This window comes from Vipera ursinii, assembly GCF_947247035.1.
Source record: "Vipera ursinii genome assembly, chromosome: 5".
In the NCBI taxonomy this organism is placed as follows: Eukaryota; Metazoa; Chordata; class Lepidosauria; order Squamata; family Viperidae; genus Vipera; species Vipera ursinii.
In genome coordinates this window covers 74,389,127-74,407,642 of record NC_139518.1, presented here as the reverse complement: position 1 = coordinate 74,407,642, position 18,516 = coordinate 74,389,127, and the positions used below count along the sequence as shown (strand labels likewise).

At 37.3% G+C, this 18,516-nt stretch overlaps 2 protein-coding genes and 2 long non-coding RNA genes across 8 annotated transcripts in view; 3 read left to right on the top strand and 1 right to left on the bottom strand.

Annotated features, from left to right (window-relative positions):
- Positions 1–9,098, top strand: part of STAMBPL1 (STAM binding protein like 1) — a 35,519-nt gene extending 26,421 nt beyond the window's left edge. For 3 of the 4 annotated variants that reach the window (XM_083363409.1, XM_083363407.1, XM_083363408.1), the window contains exons 8-11: positions 3,908–4,045; positions 5,680–5,792; positions 7,248–7,347; positions 8,793–9,098. In XM_083363409.1, the coding sequence (XP_083219535.1) occupies positions 3,908–4,045; positions 5,680–5,792; positions 7,248–7,347; positions 8,793–8,849 (408 nt within the window). In that variant the 3' untranslated portion in view covers positions 8,850–9,098. Of the gene's footprint in view, positions 1–3,907; positions 4,046–4,713; positions 4,775–5,679; positions 5,793–7,247; positions 7,348–8,792 lie in introns of those variants that run through there. The other variant, XR_014492611.1, reaches the window with a different exon arrangement.
- Positions 9,099–9,294: 196 nt separating this feature from the next.
- ACTA2 (actin alpha 2, smooth muscle) overlaps positions 9,295–18,516 on the bottom strand; it is a 14,425-nt gene continuing 5,203 nt past the window's right edge. For both annotated transcript variants that reach the window (XM_083363410.1, XM_083363411.1), the window contains exons 2-9: positions 17,976–18,146; positions 15,549–15,677; positions 15,140–15,250; positions 14,106–14,190; positions 13,853–14,014; positions 11,998–12,189; positions 11,240–11,421; positions 9,295–10,134 (exon numbers count right to left, since the gene is read on the bottom strand). In XM_083363410.1, coding sequence (XP_083219536.1) covers positions 9,991–10,134; positions 11,240–11,421; positions 11,998–12,189; positions 13,853–14,014; positions 14,106–14,190; positions 15,140–15,250; positions 15,549–15,677; positions 17,976–18,104 — 1,134 coding nt within the window. In that variant the 5' untranslated portion in view covers positions 18,105–18,146 and the 3' untranslated portion in view covers positions 9,295–9,990. The remainder of the gene's footprint in view (positions 10,135–11,239; positions 11,422–11,997; positions 12,190–13,852; positions 14,015–14,105; positions 14,191–15,139; positions 15,251–15,548; positions 15,678–17,975; positions 18,147–18,516) is intronic.
- Positions 10,122–18,065, top strand: LOC310640870. The gene is made up of 3 exons (XR_014492613.1): positions 10,122–10,227; positions 12,983–13,033; positions 17,956–18,065. It is a non-coding gene; the product is annotated as an uncharacterized lncRNA (long non-coding RNA).
- LOC310640869 overlaps positions 18,096–18,516 on the top strand; it is a 23,232-nt gene continuing 22,811 nt past the window's right edge. The window contains exon 1 of the long non-coding RNA XR_014492612.1: positions 18,096–18,214. This is a non-coding gene — a long non-coding RNA (uncharacterized lncRNA). The remainder of the gene's footprint in view (positions 18,215–18,516) is intronic.

Sequence of the window (18,516 nt, the reverse complement as noted above, 5' to 3'; positions counted from 1 at the left end):
TTGACTGGAATGAGTTTTTGTTATGACAACCTAACACAAGTAAATCTGAAACATCGATCTACTATGTAATAAGTGATTTTTTTTCCTCTCTGCAAGGGTCTTTTCAAGAAATCTTAATGTGCTGCTTGCTAGGTTTGTGGCAATATTGTTGATCTTAAAGACTGGAAAGCCTGTAACTATTAAGTTATTTTCCTGCTTTGTGCACAGCTTCCTTTTTGTGATTGCATTTCTCTAGTTTTTGTGAAATTTTATTAGAAACAAAGTGATATTAAATACAATGGTTGGTATGTTATACCAGATTCTTAGGAGGGAAGTAAGAAAATATAACTTGGATATTAGCACATAGATTTTTCTTTCTTTTTTTCTTTTTCTTTTGCAGTTGAATAATTTTTGTATCATTAGCAGTGAAGATGTCTCTAAACCATAACTTTCACATGGAATGCTGAGCCCAGGACCTAAGGACACATATGTATCTATATTAAAATAATTATAACCAAACTAAAGCTAAATAAAAAGAGTTTTAAAATCCAGTCTGTAACAACTCTATACTATATGTGTTAATATGGAGTGGAGTTCTCTGAGTTTAACACAATTTCTCAAGTAAAGCATTTGAAAATTATTTTTTTATTTATATTGATATTTATAAAGTAGCGTCAAACTATTTTAAGATAGCCAAGGAAAAAAATCAGCCATATATGATAAAATTACTACAAAGCTAGGCCAATGATTTTGACCATACTTTTAGAAACTTCTGAATTCTAGAAAAAAAATGCCAATAATCAATGTGCTATATCTGAGGCCTTCCTGATATTTTTCCCAAGATCAGATCAGCACCAAACCTGCTGGCATTCAGGAAGGCCACTAAAAACCTGATCAGAAAGGCTGTGAACATCAGTAACAGGATGGGTTCCTCCCCACAGGAAGTGACTGTTGCTATGAAGAATGATTTTCCATGGTGTGATGGGGAATGGGAAGATTTTGTTATTGTTCTTGGCTATCTGGCTTGTGTTATGCTTTTTGTGTTACTGGGGAAGTTGGGTTGATGGTTTGGTACTATATAAGCCTTCTGGGCAATTCCGGACTATGTACATTCAGTAAGAAAATGTATAATAAAATTTCAGGTTGTAGGGATTTATTTAAGAGTTCTACAGAACATGCAAAACTAAATCATTTGACTCATCATTTTTATTTGGGAATATTAGTCAATACCTCAGTGAATCCTTGCCACTTAGCAAAGACAACAATTATCTGTTATTCTTAGTAATGATTTTGTAAAACTTTCAAGCTAGGGTAAACAAATCCTGATGTAAAAGGAAGAACAACTTCAGCAATTCAATATCTTTTACTTGTTGGTTAAAGAATCATTTGGGTCTCTAAAACTTTGGGTTGTTGAGCTACAGTGATTTAGAATATAATGTAATAATTTCCCCCTGAAACCTCAAACAATCTTGGAGATCCTGTCATAAGCCCTGAAATTCATTTAAACCAATAGTTGACATGGTGCATTTGAGCTTTAGTTGATGCCAGTTTAGTTTGAGCTTTAGTTGATACCATGCCCAACACCACATGTGACACCAAATTGGGGACTTACCTGGGCACTAGAAAAGTATCCTAGTAGGAATCAATCCGTCTGTTGTAAAATTAATTTTATTTTCAGTATTTTAACACCATTATATATCCCTAGAACCGTGGTGGCGAACCTATGGCACGCGTGCCACAGGTGGCATGCCGAGCCCTCTCTGTGGGCACCGTCACTGTCACCCCAGTCCTAGGCCTTCAGCTGCGTTTTATAAAACCTTTTCGCTTTAGGCCTCCGCCACCATGTGCAAAAAAAAAATTTCAATCAATCAATTTCAACTTCTCGCGGGGAAAAAAAGATCTTGCAAAGTTGGAATTGATTGATTGAACTTTTTAGTCCCACCCAGTCTGCCATTACCACCGCAGCCACGTCCACCCAATGGGCCACGCCCACCGAATTGCCACACCTACCCAATTGGCCACAACCACCCAGTGGGCCATGCCCACCCAGCATCCGACAATACATAAGTGGGTTTTGGTTTGCAGTTTGGGCACTCGGTCTCTAAAAGGTTCGCCATCACCGCTCTAGAAGATTTACAGATAATGGCAACCATTAAAGCTATAAACATAAACATAATAACTAAAAAAATAGTCCACCGCAAATTGGGTAGGAAGGAAAGCATAGCTGTCTGTTGAAAAAGACATGTTTCTATCAGTTTATGTGCAAAGTAGAGGCTAGTTGAATATTGAAAATAGGGAGAACATTCCAAAGTATAAGAATTGAATAGCCTCTAGTAGTCCAAAATCCATGCAGACACATTCATAAGAAGCTGTATTGCAGGCAAACTCTGTCCACAGTCTGGAGTTCAATCCTGTTGGGCTCAAGGTTGACTCAGGCTTCCATCCTTCTCAGCTCAGTAAAATGAAGTCCCAGACTGCTGGTGGCAATATGCTGACATGGTAAACCAGCCAGAGAATACTGTGAAGCACTATAGAGTGGTATATAAGTCTAAGTCAGAGGTCTTCAAACTTGGCCCTTTTATGACTCATGGACTTCAACTCCCAGAATTTCTCAGCCAGGCATGCTGGCTGAGGAATTCTGGGAGTTGAAGTCCATGAGTCATAAAAGGGCCGAGTTTGAAGACCCCTGGTCTAAGTGCTATTGCTATTGCTCACTGTAATGCAAATCATGGCCTCAATTTTGATATTGCCAAAGATTTAATTGCCTTCCCCCAAGATGGATTCATTTGAAACCTCCAAGGTTTTGAGTCATGAAAAAATTTGCACATCTCTAAACTTGTTTGATTGCTCCCATTCTTTGTCATATATCTTTTTGCTGAGTTGTTTTCATAAAGATCATAAATGTGGCTTTTATATACAGTCAGTAACCTTATCCTTATCTGAACAGAAGGAGGCAGCAGTTCTAAGTTATTCCTTAGTCCAGGAAGAGGTTGAGAATAATGCTGCTGCTTCAGATTATAGCAATACCAAAACAGTCCTACTGTGTGTCCAAAGATCAGTTTTGTAATTTATTAAAAAACTAAATGGTAGCACAGACCAAATACGAGTTTTGCACAAATTTAAATTCAGTTCAAACCATTTTGAATTGGAATGCCTCATTGTGAAATGTGAAGTGCCCTAATTTGAATGGAAAAAAATAGCTGTTTTGAGATTAAAACAGTATTTTAATGAGTTCTGAACAAGTTGTGTTTTACACTCAAAATAGAATATTGATACTAAAAAAAACCCCTTCTAAGATACACAAAACAAGCCATCATATTTTCGGGGTAGCTGCCTTACATTTGAAATAGGGTATTCTGAATTCAAAAGTGTTCACCTCAAAACACTGTGCGTTTCTACTTTGAACTATTCAGCGGCTTTTATGAGACTTATATATTCTGGGCAAGAAACTGAAATTTAAATAATTAGAATAAGGAAATAATAGTGTTTATTTAAAAAAAAAACATCTCCCATCTCTACAAGAGAATAGATGCATATCCTTTAAGAGACTTCAGCAACTTAGAGTATGTTATAACTATATACTGTAAATAAGTAAGAAAGAAAGTTCTATGTTAGGCCATAAGACTTATTCTTGGAATTTCCAGGTCTAGGGATGGTAAACCTTTGTGGTATTAATCCGTACTGAACTACGGAGTCCAATGACTGATTCTTTTTCTCTCTGAACATTTCTGTATGTAGTACAAAGAACATCCCTAGTACAGGAACCTCCAGATTCCCTGTTTTGCCTGTTGTTCTGATGATTCTTTGGTAGTGATTGGTGTAAATGAGCACAGCTCCTGCAAAATAAATGATTAAACATTTGGTTGCTGCCACTGGTGGTCTTGGGATTGAAGTCCTTAAGCTATTTTCTTGGGCTTGTGTCTTACAGACTCATAATGAATTCACTATCACTCATGTAATTGTACCAAAACAGTCTGCAGGACCAGACTATTGTGACATGGAGAATGTGGAAGAGCTATTCGGTGTTCAAGACCAACATGATCTTCTCACCCTGGGATGGATCCATGTAGGTAGAGATAAGTATGCTGGGATAGACAGTAGACATTCCTTGCAGCCGGAGGAAATTCCAGTATAAGATTGCGTTCTCTCTAAGTTAATGTTCAGAGCTGCATGCCATCTGCTAGTAGTCCAGATCAGCTTTCTTTCTCTCACACAGACATATTCTTTGCATTTTACATACATACACAAATACATGTTTGCTTTTTTATATGCATATGTACATTCTAACACATGACATAGATTGGATTTGGGAGAATACATAAACCTTTCTTCACTCGGAAGTGTCTCCCTTGATCCAAGTAGACTTGAGAAAGTTTTATATTGAAAAGTGTTGTCCAAATAAGATCATTCCAGAAAGAAGAGGTGAGTTGTGGGATGAGTGACAGGAGGTCAGGTTAGGAGGACCCTGTGCTCTAGATCAGGGGTCTTCAAACTTGGCCTTTTTATGACTTTGGACTTCAACTCCCAGAATTCCTTAGCCAGCTTTTCTGGCTGAGGAATTCTGGGAGTTGAAGTCCTCAAGTCATAAAGGAACCAAGTTTGAAGACCCCTGCTCTAGATCAAAGATTTTCCACTCCACTGCTAGAGAAACAATATTCCTAAGGCCTATTTAAATATTCTGTTTAAAAAGTTCAAATTTGATTGCCTTTCTCTCTCCTTTTCCTTAAATCCCAGCTAGTTATTTTAAAGTGAGATAACTGTTCTTGGAACTTGGCTTTGAGACTTGCTGATTTAGGTACATCTCTATTACTTACAACAATAATATTGTATGGCATCTAGAGTCACTGTGTACAAGTGGGGTGGCTGTTTAAATTTGTTTAATAAATAAACTTGGAAAGCTGTCCTAAAGAAAACATTTTCTGTTGGAACATCATCCTCATGGAGATTAGATTGTCCCAGCTCTATTGGCCTTTCTTAAGGCCTTGAAGACATGTTTATGTCACCATGGATGGTGGTTGGGCTATGTGGCAGAGCCTGTGAGGTGTTATGCAGATGTTGACTTGATAGTGTTTTGGTTTTATCTCATCTGCCAATTATGTATTTATGTACGTCATTTAAAACTTTTGATAGCTACCCAGAGTCTTGTTTTGATATTATGAGAGGACAGGATGCCTACAAAATAGCCACAACCTGTGACTACTGTCTCTTTAAGACCTCTTGGTAGACAGCACAGCAATTGCTGGCTATAAAAGTTGAGCAGAGAGACACCTGGGTGTGGTGGTGTTTCTGAATGGGAGAGAGAGAGAGAGAGAGAGAAAGAAAAGGAGGTAGGTGTGTGTTTGTAAACCAGCCTGAAGCTGATAGAAAGAGATAATGTCCTCAAGCAGTAAGACTTACAAGGAATAATAGTTGGAGGAGCAGTCAGAGAAGGTGAAGTAGCAATGGGGAAGAGTAGAGAGCAAGGAGTACTAGCCTGCATGTGTTTTGGAGTGGACTTCCTCCACTAGTGTTGTGTTAGCTATCTTGTATTTTGGATCGCACTGACTTGGGTATACTTAAAAGAACCTGCGACAAAGATGATGAAATAAATAAAATTTCTTTATTATTTAGTAAAAGGTGGGTGGAGCTAATTCTGACTTTTGTATTTGTAAAATAGAACAAAAAGTCACATGCTATATAAAATGTTGCCTTTCTCTGCAGTCCCATCCAACCCAGACTGCATTCTTATCCAGCGTTGATCTTCATACACATTGTTCTTATCAGCTGATGCTGCCAGAGGCCATTGCAATTGTTTGTTCACCAAAACATAATGAGTGAGTCTGAGCTTCTTTTTCCATCCTCGGATAACTACATTTAGATAATTGGTTTATTGTGTTATATGCTATGTCACCTGTAAAATATTCAAGAAGGTGAGGGAGAAAAAATATGTCAAAATACTTATTGTATGAGTTTCAATCTTTACAGATGCGGTATATTTTTTTAGAATCATATTTAATTCCTGAATGTTCTTTCTTTGTTACTTCTATGCCCTTCCCATGCTGCTCTCTGTTTTGTTAAATCTCAACAGAGTTTTATTTTTGACCCTCAGGTTCTCAAATTACTTATCTCACATTTTTAGTCTTTCAAAAAAAAAAGTAGTAGTAGTTGCATAGACATAGAGGTTTAATAGAAGTCTTTCCTCTCTTCCATGGACCCCTCTAGGAATTCTGCTCTGTGCTCCAACCTGTGTTGTTATAGTCCAGAAATGTTTCATTAAATGGTAGTGACTCTTTTATGTTTCTGATCTTCTCTAGTATTTTTTGTATTTATCAACATCCTTTACATTAAAAATCCCAAGGATTTACCTTTTTCATGTTCAGCCTTGATTAATTAAACTAAAATTTGTGTAATTATAATTATTTTGGCTGGTTTTTGAGTTGTGGATTTTTCAAAAGTAGGGATTTTACCTGTCATTTTAACATTTTTACGGAAGCAATTAAAATCCTGTAGACCTCTGGCCCAATATTTCAGAGATGATTTAAATCAAGTGTGATGCGATAGTGCTGTAGAAATGACCTTCTGAATTCAGAAAAAGATGATCTTTGCAAGGCAGCCTCTCAGCATAAGAAGGAATCCTATTCTGAGCATTAGGCAGTGCTTGTGTCAGGGTTTAAACTTGGTTTAATGTCAGGTTTCCAACAGACAGAGACAAAGCAGAACTCCAAGGCTTGCGAATTCCTCAAAGAACATGTTTATTGATACAAATTATCAGCACTTCAAAAGTGAAACCATGTCTGAAGAGACACATAATAATTCCCCAATACAAAGTTAAGAAATCCCAGCCCTAAGGCAACTATGTTTCCCCATATAGCTTGTTGGTGGGCTTTTCATGAAACACCCAATCTCGGGAGCAGCCGGTGACCTTGGTTCCCATGAGAGAAAGTCCAAGACAAAAAGTCTGTTTTGTCTAGCGCAACACCTGGCAACCCCCCCCCTCCCTCCATGCTATGTGTCAACTGGAAATGAGAAAGAAAAAAATGGCTGCAGCCATGCTCATTCTAAAGTTGATAACTTGGCTGACATAATATTGTAGGAACAGTTTTATCAACAAGGTGATTCTTTATTAATGTAATTTTCAAAAAGTGACTTGTATTGTTGAATAAATGACTTCTCTCAGTACTGTATGTTTTGTCTCCATTAGCAGCCAGTTGCAAGTTCAGTTTGCAGGTAGATTCTGTGAAGCTCTTGTATTCTGCTTTCTTAGATGTAATATTTCTTTTGTTTTCTAGGATGGGAATCTTCAGACTTACTAATGCTGGCATGTTGGAAGTTTCTGCTTGTAAGAAGAAGGGCTTTCACCCTCATACCAAGGATCCTAGGCTATTTAATGTAAGGATAGCACGTTAATTTTTAACATTCTGTAGTTTCACTGCACCAGTATTCAAATATGCAGGAATACGAATGTAATGTAAGTTAAAATCTGTCTTCTCCAATCTAGTGCATCCAGTCGGTCCAATTCATATCGTCAGACAGCTTGGAGAAATATCAGACTTATATTTTGGCAGGAAGATTGAAAAGAATGGCAGCAGGGCTGAGATTAGTCCAACAATATTTAGATATGTGTTGAAGGTTGTTCATTTCTTACATTAATATATTTGATCATTTGAGTAGAAAGGGGAAATTGCAAACTGAGGCAAAGTGAAACATTCCTGCAGGGAAGAGTTTAGAAATTCTGCAAAACTGTTAAAAGGCAAATATTACCTCATAAATGGGTTGAAAGACCCTTCCAGAGGGCCAGATACAGGATGTGGACATTAAAGTGGGACATACTAATTTTCTATAGCTGCAATTCCCAACCCATCACCTTCCAGATATTTTGCACTGTAGAATTCAGAGTTAACAAGATAGTCTGAGAGCCTTTTCTTTACTATTCATGTCTTGTTCATATTCCACATTTCTGTAAAAGTTAAAGATATACCACTCAATGTCACTCTGAGTGAGATGGATGCTCTCTAAATTTTTTAGATAAATGTTAAAATCATTTGTTCAGAATTAAAATGTAAAAATGTTTCTGGAAAGAGATATACTGTATTAAAAACTAACATAATTCCCCAGATTGTTGGATGTGTGTGTGGGGAGAGGGATTGTCCGTTTCCATATAATAAAGATATAGATTTAATAGATACTTATCCATTTTCAAAGTGAAATTATTCCTCTTCCTACCATAGAAACCAAGATTGGATAATAGCCATTTGTCCCATGAAACTCTTTATATTAGCCTACAAAAAAAAAGTAAATTACCTTTCTTACAGATGATAAACCTACTCCCCAGCGTCCTCAGGATTTTTTTATGGAGAAAGATAATCAGAAGAACTAGGTCTGTTAAGTCATGGATACCACCAAACCAGATGAGCAAAATGGTTAGGTTTACACTGATCAGAAATCTTGGAAGTAGTGGTACCTAAATGATGTTGGCTTTTAATATCTCAAGAAATATACCATTAGACCTTGAATAGAATGTTTCCAGGATATTTCAGTTTATCAAGTTGCATTAAAAAAAATCCCAGAAGCCGATAAAGAAAATTATATAGATGTGTGAATGAAATCACTAGGAGTCCACCTTAACTCAAGGAAATCTTTATCTTCTCCAAAGGAAGGAATAACAGAGTGTGATTGTTTGAGAAGGTGTTGCAGTTGGATCGCAGCCTTAGATGAATATCCCAGTAAAATAAATCCACATTTCCCTTAATTTGTTGCAGATTTAAATTATTTAATTTTGCAGCAGCTGCCTAATGACAGATAATCTAAGATTAATTTGGTGTTTCCTTTTGCAGATCTGCAAACATGTCATTGAAAAAGAGATAAAAATAACTGTGCTGGATCTGAGGTGATAAAGATAGAAGAAAGCCTTCGGTAAAACATAAGGCCAAAGGAAAACAAGGCTGCCAGGTTTTCCTAGTGCTTTCCAACTTACTGACATTTTATATTTGTATGTTTTGAATTTAACAATTTGATATTTATTGCCCTTTTCTCACTTTGAAGTTATTTCGTTGTACGGTCAAAATGAAGCTCACAGTGGCATTCAATCCGGGTATGTTATTTTATTGGAATAATATGACAATAAAGTGAACTTGACACAATGACAGCCTTTGACCCCTTTGCAAAATTTTTCTCTATTTCCCCCCCCCCTGGAGTATATATTATTGTTTTCCTGCCCTACAGGTATTCAGGGGTGTCTAAGTGGGACATGTGAATGTTTACAGCATGTTTAAAAATACATTAGCTATAAAATAGAATAGGAAATATGAAAGAAAGAATAGCCAACAGGAGCAAGCAGATTCTTCTGAGAAACACACAGAAAGACTGTGCTCAAATAATAAAGTGAACTATGAATGTGTGAGCTCACAAACACTAATTCCTTCTATTCAACCAGCTTCAGTTCCAAACAGCTGCTACTGCATTATTAAACAGCCAGTGTTGCCTCCCTATAAATTCACTGTAGAAGAAAGAATCTTAAAATAATTCTGATTTTTCTGAGTAACAGGAGGTAGAAGTCAGAGGGCACGGAGGACTGAAAACTAGATATAACCAGAGGATTTAGAGAGGAATGGCAAACAATTCTACTTATGCATAAATTACAATGTATCCATCCAAGTCTTAAATGTAAAAATAGCTGCTATCTTTGTGTGTTCTCCAGTGGATGATTAAAATAAGCACAAACTTCCTTTAATCATCAAGGTTCACTTTTTCCACTATCCGTAGAACTTTAATGCAAATATTGACTAGTGTAATGTTGACCTGCCATGTCTCACTCTTCTTCCAGAGGAGAAGGAATACTATTTACTCCAAGTAGAGTATGAAAACGTTGAGGTTTATTAATAAAAATTCAAAGCACCTGACAAGCATGTTTACAATTCTTTCCTCCTCTGCCCCCTGAAAACTTCAAATACATCTTATTGGAAATCCAGCTAATTGAAAGAAAGGAATTTGGGGTAGGCTAATAAGAATATTTTTCACAGAAGGGGAAGCAACTCAGAAGCATTTGCGGTGAACAATGGATGGGCCAGCTTCATCATACTCTGGTTTGCTGATCCACATCTGTTGGAAGGTGGAAAGAGAAGCAAGAATAGATCCTCCAATCCAGACCGAATACTTGCGCTCGGGTGGAGCAATAATCTGAAGAAAAAAGGATTGAATAGATCTAATTAAACCACTTAGAACTGAGATATTACAAATTATGCAGACATCGTTTTTCACAGAAAGCAACTGGTAACAGAGACTTCATATCTGTATATAGTTATGTACCTAACTCAAGCAAGTGTGTTTATTCTTGATGATGTTGCCCATTTGAGGGTGAGATTACACAAATCATTTTGGACAGAAAAATGGGCGGTATACTCAGTTACTTTTGATTCTTGCAGAAGTGATCTACTCTGGTTGCATTCTATTTTTAAAAGCAAAGCAATTCTATGAAAGTTGTGTGAAAATAGAAACCTTTTTCATGAGATTTACTGTGATAAAGAAACACAATAGGTACTTTAAAATGATACTGGCAAGTAAAATCCAGTCATTACTGATGTGATGAATCTCCTTATGGGAACTTTCAACATCTTCAGCTAAGGAATTTGGATTAGGATTTAATTTATCCTGAAGAAATGATTAAAAACAAAATCGCATTGATGCTTAATTTTGATTTTTAAAATATTAAGTTAAATCCAAATTTATTTCAGTTTGTAATTCCTTCACACTTGTTTTCATTCAGATTCCTTTTGCTGGAATGTTAGTGCTTTGCACTGCATTTTTTTAGTGTTTTCATTGTCTTATATTTGAGTGCCTGTTGCTGCATATGCCTACTGTGAGATAAAGTCCATTTCATGCTGAAGATCCAATTTTCCCAAGGCAAAATAAGATGAAAGTATACCAGCCAAAGAAAAGTAAATATAATTTTAAATTATCAAATCTAATCAAATAAAAAATTCATTTCCTCTAGACATTCCTAATTCAGATGCAGAATTAAGAAAACGATTGGTTTAGGATTTGTGTGTGTGTGTGTGTGTGTGTGTGTGTGTGTGTGCCTTCAACTCGGTAATGACTCCCAAATATTGCTGAACTGTAATTCTCAGCAATCCTACTCAGCATGGCTAGTAGTGAGGATGCTCAGAGCTGCAGGTCACCAACATCTGAAACATAGCAGATTGCTCATCTCTAGGAGTCCTGACATATCATGTAAACAAAGCCATCTCTGGCACTGTGAATTATGCAGTGATCAATAAAACAATACCTTTATTTTCATAGTGCTGGGAGCCAGGGCAGTGATCTCCTTTTGCATACGATCTGCAATGCCAGGATACATGGTGGTCCCACCAGATAGGACATTGTTTGCATAAAGGTCTTTTCTGATATCTATGTCACACTTCATGATGCTGTTGTAGGTAGTTTCATGAATGCCAGCAGATTCCATGCCTGATGTGGATTTCAAAAGGAACACTTGTTACAATATTCTTAAATAACGAATTAAACCTGTTAAATCTTTTGATTTACCACCTTCAAACGTTGAAAGTATTTATAACCTTTTACAAATATAACAAACAGAATCAAAAATAAAATTTCATGGAAACTACAGCTAGATATATACATTTAAGAATGCTGAGTACCAGAATTTGGCTTTTTTATAATTGTCAAAGGGCAGTCCAGTAAAATGACATGGCATGATGATGATGGATGGATGGATGGATGGATGGATGGATGGATGGATGGACGGACAGATGGACGGACAGACAGACACAGATGATAGATGTAGATATTATGTAGATCTATATGGTGTAGTGGTTGAGACGTGAGGCTAGAAACAAAAAGATTGTGAGTTTTGGTCCTGCCTTATTCCCAGGAGCCAACTGGGTGATGTTGGGCCATTTTCTCTCAGTAGTAGAAACCACTTCCAAAAAACCTTGGCAAGAAAACTTCAGGGACTAGTCTAGGCAGTCACCAGGGAATCAAAACTAACTCGAAGCATGACATTATGTATATATTTCAACTTACCAATGAAAGATGGTTGAAAGAGAGTCTCTGGGCAGCGGAAACGCTCATTCCCTATAGTAATCACCTGACCATCGGGCAGCTCATAGCTTTTCTCTAGGGACGATGAAGAAGCAGCAGTGGCCATCTCGTTTTCAAAATCCAAGGCAACATAACAGAGTTTCTCCTTGATGTCACGGACAATTTCACGTTCAGCTGTGGATGAAATTTGAAGAAGAGATGTCTACATGGAACTGTTGGTCCACCAGATACAAGGAGAAATGCAGACTTGTGGCATTTGCTGACTGAAACTGATATTTGTGATGACTGAAACTAAGTAAACCAAATCAGCATTCAGCATTTTTATCATAAATGTATCACCCAGCAAATGTTCTGAATCTGCCAAACATTTTTAATTTTATTTTCCTTTAATTTGTCAAAATTAATAATTATAGATGGGCTTGTCGTAAGTTCAGAAACTGGTGGTTTGAAAAATCAAAATTGTGCTACTATTTGGTTGCTTTCATACTGCAAACACAGAATCAGGCCTGAAAGACCAGGTCCATAGGTGAAGGTCCAATCGAACTGATTTATTGTTAAACAACCTATGCACAGGAATCTTCTCAACTAAAGGTTAGCACCTGCTTGGAATTAAATAAGGGTCCACAGGATTCAAGGAGGGTTGAACTTGTGGCTACATGGGGATTCTAGGCTGATCCCTCTTTTATCTCTGCCCCTAGGTTCTCCCACTCCTTCTCCTACACAGTGTTTCAATTTCAATATTTTTTTAAAAAAAGCCTATCAAATTTTAAATATTTGAATTTAAAATTGAACAATATTTTCATTGAGCTTTTTGGGGGGTGGGGGGGTTATATAATTGCATATTCTACTCTGTGCACTAAAGAAGACTTCCTAATTGCAGGGCTAGTAGCTACATGTATAATGGAAACACAGAATGGGAGCAATATCCTGTGTGATGGAATTCTCCTTCTTCTTTCTCCTTCTCCAGTCCCTTGAAGCACCAAACTGCTCTATGAGGTTCTCCAAAGCCCTGAAACTGGTATGCAAAAATGCAAGGAAAGAAAGGAATCCAACTACTAGGATAGACACTATTGATCACAATCCTCTATAAACAAGGATCCCTAGTTCAGAGTCTATAAGAGGCAACAGGGATTGTCTATAGCAGGGGTCCCCAACCCCTGGTCCGTGGACCAGTACTGGGCTTCAGCATGCCACCAACCAGTCTGCACAAACAAGCAAAGCCCCATCCATGGGATGCAGGCAGCATACAAAACCATGCACCCTTCAGTACGTGAAAAAACCTCTCTCCATGGAACCAGTCCTTGGTGCCCAAAAGGTTGGGGACCTCTAGCCTATAGTATACAGTAGCAGACAATGATTCAGATGTATGGAAACTTAGCAACGCAATGCAATTTCTCATCCACTACCAAACTATAATTTGAATTGCTCTTTACACAAAATAAGTTATTGCATCTGGATGGGTGCCAATTTCTGCTCTACTTTTTTTCCAACTAAGTAGGAGTTTTTCCTGAGGTTTCTAAGAAACTAGCTATGGCTTTGTCAAGAAAACATTATAAAAGGCAACACATTTTCCTCTAAGAGAATTTGGCATCAACTATAGATATTCTATGCAATGAACCAGTTTAGCAATCTATATTCTGTCAACAACAGTCCGTTTGAACTTAAGTCTCTACTTTAGATTGCTCTTTTGAAATATTGACAAAATGTACCAAATTTTGCATCCAAAAAACATGAAAATTGGATTCCTTGTGAGAATATTTGAAAGTAATGTGTTTTATACATAAGCTAGGAGCATATAAAGCTCTAAGTCAGTGAAGGTCATATGGAATTTCCTTACCAGTAGTAACAAATGAGTAGCCACGTTCTGTCAAGATTTTCATGAGGTAGTCAGTAAGATCACGGCCAGCCAGGTCCAGGCGCATGATAGCATGGGGCAGAGCATAGCCTTCATAGATTGGCACATTGTGGGTGACACCATCACCAGAGTCGAGCACAATCCCTTGAGGTAACACAAAACAGGTTTTGTTTGCCTTCAAGTCAACTCACTCTCATTCATGTTCTGAAAATCCAGTGTAGTTTCTCATTCTTACCTGTTGTACGTCCAGAGGCATAGAGAGACAGAACAGCCTGAATAGCGACATACATGGCTGGGACATTGAATGTCTCAAACATAATCTGAAAATAATAGAAAAATAAATAAATCCCTCCCTTGACTAATTTTAATTTGAACATCTGTAGGCCATTTTTCTAAACCAGGCATTGGCTTACAATGTTATAAAATATTTTTGCCACTGCATTTAATAGGTAGGTCACTGACAATAGATGCTTATTAGAGGTATAGAACTACAGCTCCCATAATTCCACAGTTCTATACAATTACTGAGATATACCAATAAGGCCATTCTCAATCTCTGAGGGAGATGGGCAGTTTAGAAATAGGAAATATACAGTAAACAATTAGATGAAAATAAAAAAATAAATACATTCAGACATGTTTGGCAGTTCATTGATTTTCCCCTCTTTTTGTTTGACTATTTCACTTTTAAAGGAGTGTTAGGCCTTCTTAAATTTTCTGCTGAATAATCACACCACCAATTATCTTAAAAGCTTTGTGGGTCACATTGAGCCAATTGATTGTCCATCTCTGATTGATGAGGCTGGGGGTCATTCTTTGACTTACTGGATCACAATTGTGCAGACCAATAAAATTGCAGTAAAAAAATATACCGTATGTGAAGGCTTATTCACAAGTAGCAAGGACGCCAGGATGACATCCGAACTATGCATACTGATTAAGACCCAAACATAGCATCTGAATGGCACCCGAATCTAGTTTGTGAGAAATTAACTTGCCTGAGCAAAGATAAAAAAATATGAATGGAAGAAATGAACTCTTGTTTGATCTGCTCCATAAACAAGTAATTGAAAACTCAAAGAGAATTTCAGGAGGAGTACAGGGTTTTGTAAATATTGAGGGAGGGAGGGAGGGAAGGAGAGAAGGAAGGAAGGAAGGCTCCATTCTTCTCTTCAAAAATATAAACAGGGATCACATTTCACAGACATATAGGGTGGAACCACCACTCTGACAAGTTAGCAAAACAGGAGCATGCTATACACCAGTCACCTGTGTCATTTTTTCTCGATTAGCCTTTGGATTCAAAGGTGCCTCTGTAAGCAAGGTTGGATGTTCTTCAGGAGCCACACGGAGCTCATTATAGAATGAATGATGCCAAATCTGGAATAAATGACAAAATGAATTATTAGCATTATGGGAAACATCTCTAACTCTGCCCCACACCTTGGACAATTAATCAGAAACACAAGGACAAGATAATGCATTTTGAATTTCCAGAAAATGAAAAAAGGAACCCATCATCAAATATAAATAAATGGGGTTCCAAAATTTAAAAAAAACACAAAACATTTTGCCATTATGCTGTATAACAAAATTGTAAAAATTAAGACATAATACGAAGCCATCTCTGATATACAATATTAAATCTTACACACTATCAAAATTGCAATTTAAATACCTTCTCCATATCGTCCCAGTTTGTGATGATGCCATGTTCTATGGGGTATTTCAGTGTCAGGATCCCTCTCTTGCTTTGCGCTTCATCTCCTACATAGCTGTCTTTTTGTCCCATGCCTACCATCACACCCTAAAAGTTAAAACAGGAAACGATTCATGACTCCATCTGGCTTAGAAGCAAACCAAAGTTATCATCATTTCATAGCATCACTTTTCTCCAGAGTGTAGTTATGATCCAGTTCTCACATTAAGCCATGGCTTGTAATTCCTTGAGTGACATAATTGTTTAGGTGCACATAAACACCCAAACCAAAACCAAGCATGCCTCAGTAGCACAATAGCCAAACACAGCATATAGGAACATAATATTTTTTTCAACGTTCCTACACAAGCTCAGCATGATCCATGGCAGTGCAACTTCACATTTATTTAATTTAATTGGATTTATATACCGCCCTGAGTCCTTCGGGAAAGGGCAGTATATAAATCCAATTAAATTAAATAAATGTGAAGTTGCACTGCCATGGATCACAACAGCACTAATCCATTTAGCCGAATGTAATGTGAGATATCTTCAATAATAGCTTTCTTGATAAATGCTTGTCCCACTCCATTTACCAGAAGCTAGAAGTGCTCTTTACATTCTTGTGGGCCTTGTAATCTGAAATCCAATATGGATTACTCACTACTATTTTAGCAATCAATTCAATTTACATTCAGCCAGTCAGGGTCCTCCTTGAACTGTCATTAGACAGCAACAATAGAGAAAAAGAGGACCATTCAACTGAGCCAGTTAAATAAATAGCTGCATAGGGTTTCTCCACTGAACTGTGTCCAGTAAATTATTTTGAAATACTTAGAATTAAACTCAACATTTGATATTGCTTTCCTCTTTCCTCTCTACTTTTCATTTCTCCTGTAACATGTCACTAAAATAGTCAATCCTGCATAGGGTTATCAATCTTCTCCTCACCAAGTGCCACATAAGTTACTCTGGAACTCCCTTTTGGCTGAAGAAGATGATAAAAACAATTCACTGAAGTAAAATAAACAGAGAGCCATCTAATGAAAACACTGTTATGATCTAACAAGGTTTGGTCACTTTGCATATTTTTGCCAGGATCCAGCCCAGCCATGTTTATTTAGAAGTCAGCTTGGGTACCTCAACTAGATTTATTTCCAAATAAATATATTTGAAATTGCAGTTTTTGGTGGGGGGAAAAAGGTAATTTTGAATCATTATAAAAACAATAATAACTAAAATTACTACAATATATGTAGTCTGCATCTCACTGAGCCTCAATTCAGCAGACCTCTTTACTGTTGGATTATTATTGTGTGTGATTTCTATTTTAGTTTGCAACCTGCACAATCCCAATCAATCCCTATATCTAAATCTGACTAAGTGCCCTCTTCACTTAGTTCAGCTAAAATATAGCTTGAGGTTTATTAAAAACCAGTAAACTTAAAAATCAGCTCACCGGCGCAGAGGGCAGGCAAAAGCAGGGAAAGAGAAGAATGGGAACAAGGAAAAATTTAGAGTAGCTAAGAATTTATATCAAAAAGCACAGAATTTTTCAGAGCCAATGGAAATCAAACTGTGGAAAGTAGCATGGCTAGTCCCAAAGGGAGAGCCTTTAGTTATTCCAGCTTTGAACCTTTTATGTACAGAATAGTGGCAAAATAGGAGGTCAGTAAATGGCCATCCTCCACTTTGCCATAGAATAGAATAGAGCTGGAAGGGACCTTGGAGGTCTTCTAGTCCAGCCCCCTGCTCAAGCAGGAGAACCTATACCATTTCAGACAAATGACTGTCCAGTCTCTTCTTAAAAACCTCCAGTGATAGAGCACCCATGATTTCTGAAGGCAAGCTGTTCCACTGGTTACTTGTCCTCACTGTTAGGAAATTTCTCCTTAGTTCTAGGTAATTTGATGGACAGGGATGGTGTATCCAACACATGTCTCAAGTAGTTTGTTAAGAAATTCAACAGCTTCAGAGTATTCGCCAACAATGACATTGAAATATAACATCTGAGACATGTTTAGAAAGGGGAATTATGTACTTTTATCAGATTTGCTGTTATTTTATATTTCATTTCCTGGCAAACCTAAGACCCGTCTTTACCACCATTTGTGTGTATTTCACTTCCCTTCATACTACTTAAAATATATTTGTTATTTGTAATCAAAAGCAACAATGATCTTTTTCAAAGAAGAAGTTAAAAGAGGTTGCCAATTTCCTGTGAAAAATGACTGATTTCTAAGACATCTGTTCAAGGATCTGAGTGAAAAGTCCTCTTTATATCAACTGCACTAATTTAAGATAAATCACATGAGGACTATGTCATGGAGTCGAGTGTGTTTTCCATAGTTTCATTTCAAGAGAAACTTTTTATTTCTTTGCTAAGCAACTGAATTGTTCACTTACCTGATGCCTTGGACGTCCTACAATGGATGGGAAGACAGCCCTGGGAGCATCATCACCAGCAAAGCCTGCCTTACATAGGCCAGAGCCATTGTCGCAAACCAGTGCCGTGCTGTCCTCTTCCTCACACATCTTCTGCAGTCACTTTCTGAGACTTTCCACACAGGTATTGTCCTACAAAGAAAAGGGAGCAGATCCAATGCAAATGTCCAACATTACCAGTCAATAAAGGACAGCCGAAGGTGAGTTAAAACATGTAGCGTGACTTCACTTACTGTTTGAATAGATATAGGGAAAGCAAAGAGCAATGAAGGAATTGTTTAAACTCTTTCTCTTTTTAACTGTCAGCAAACCATCATTTCCTAGCTTAAAGCGGAGGTAAAGCACTTGGGAGTCTCAATATTCCTAAATATTCCTAACCTGATTAATTCTAGCTGGAACAGCTAGATGTTGGGAGATGTAGTTCAGGAAACTTTGGAAGTTTCACCTGCCTAACTGAAAATTAGTTCTATTCTTTACTCAATGAATGAGGCATAAACAAGCC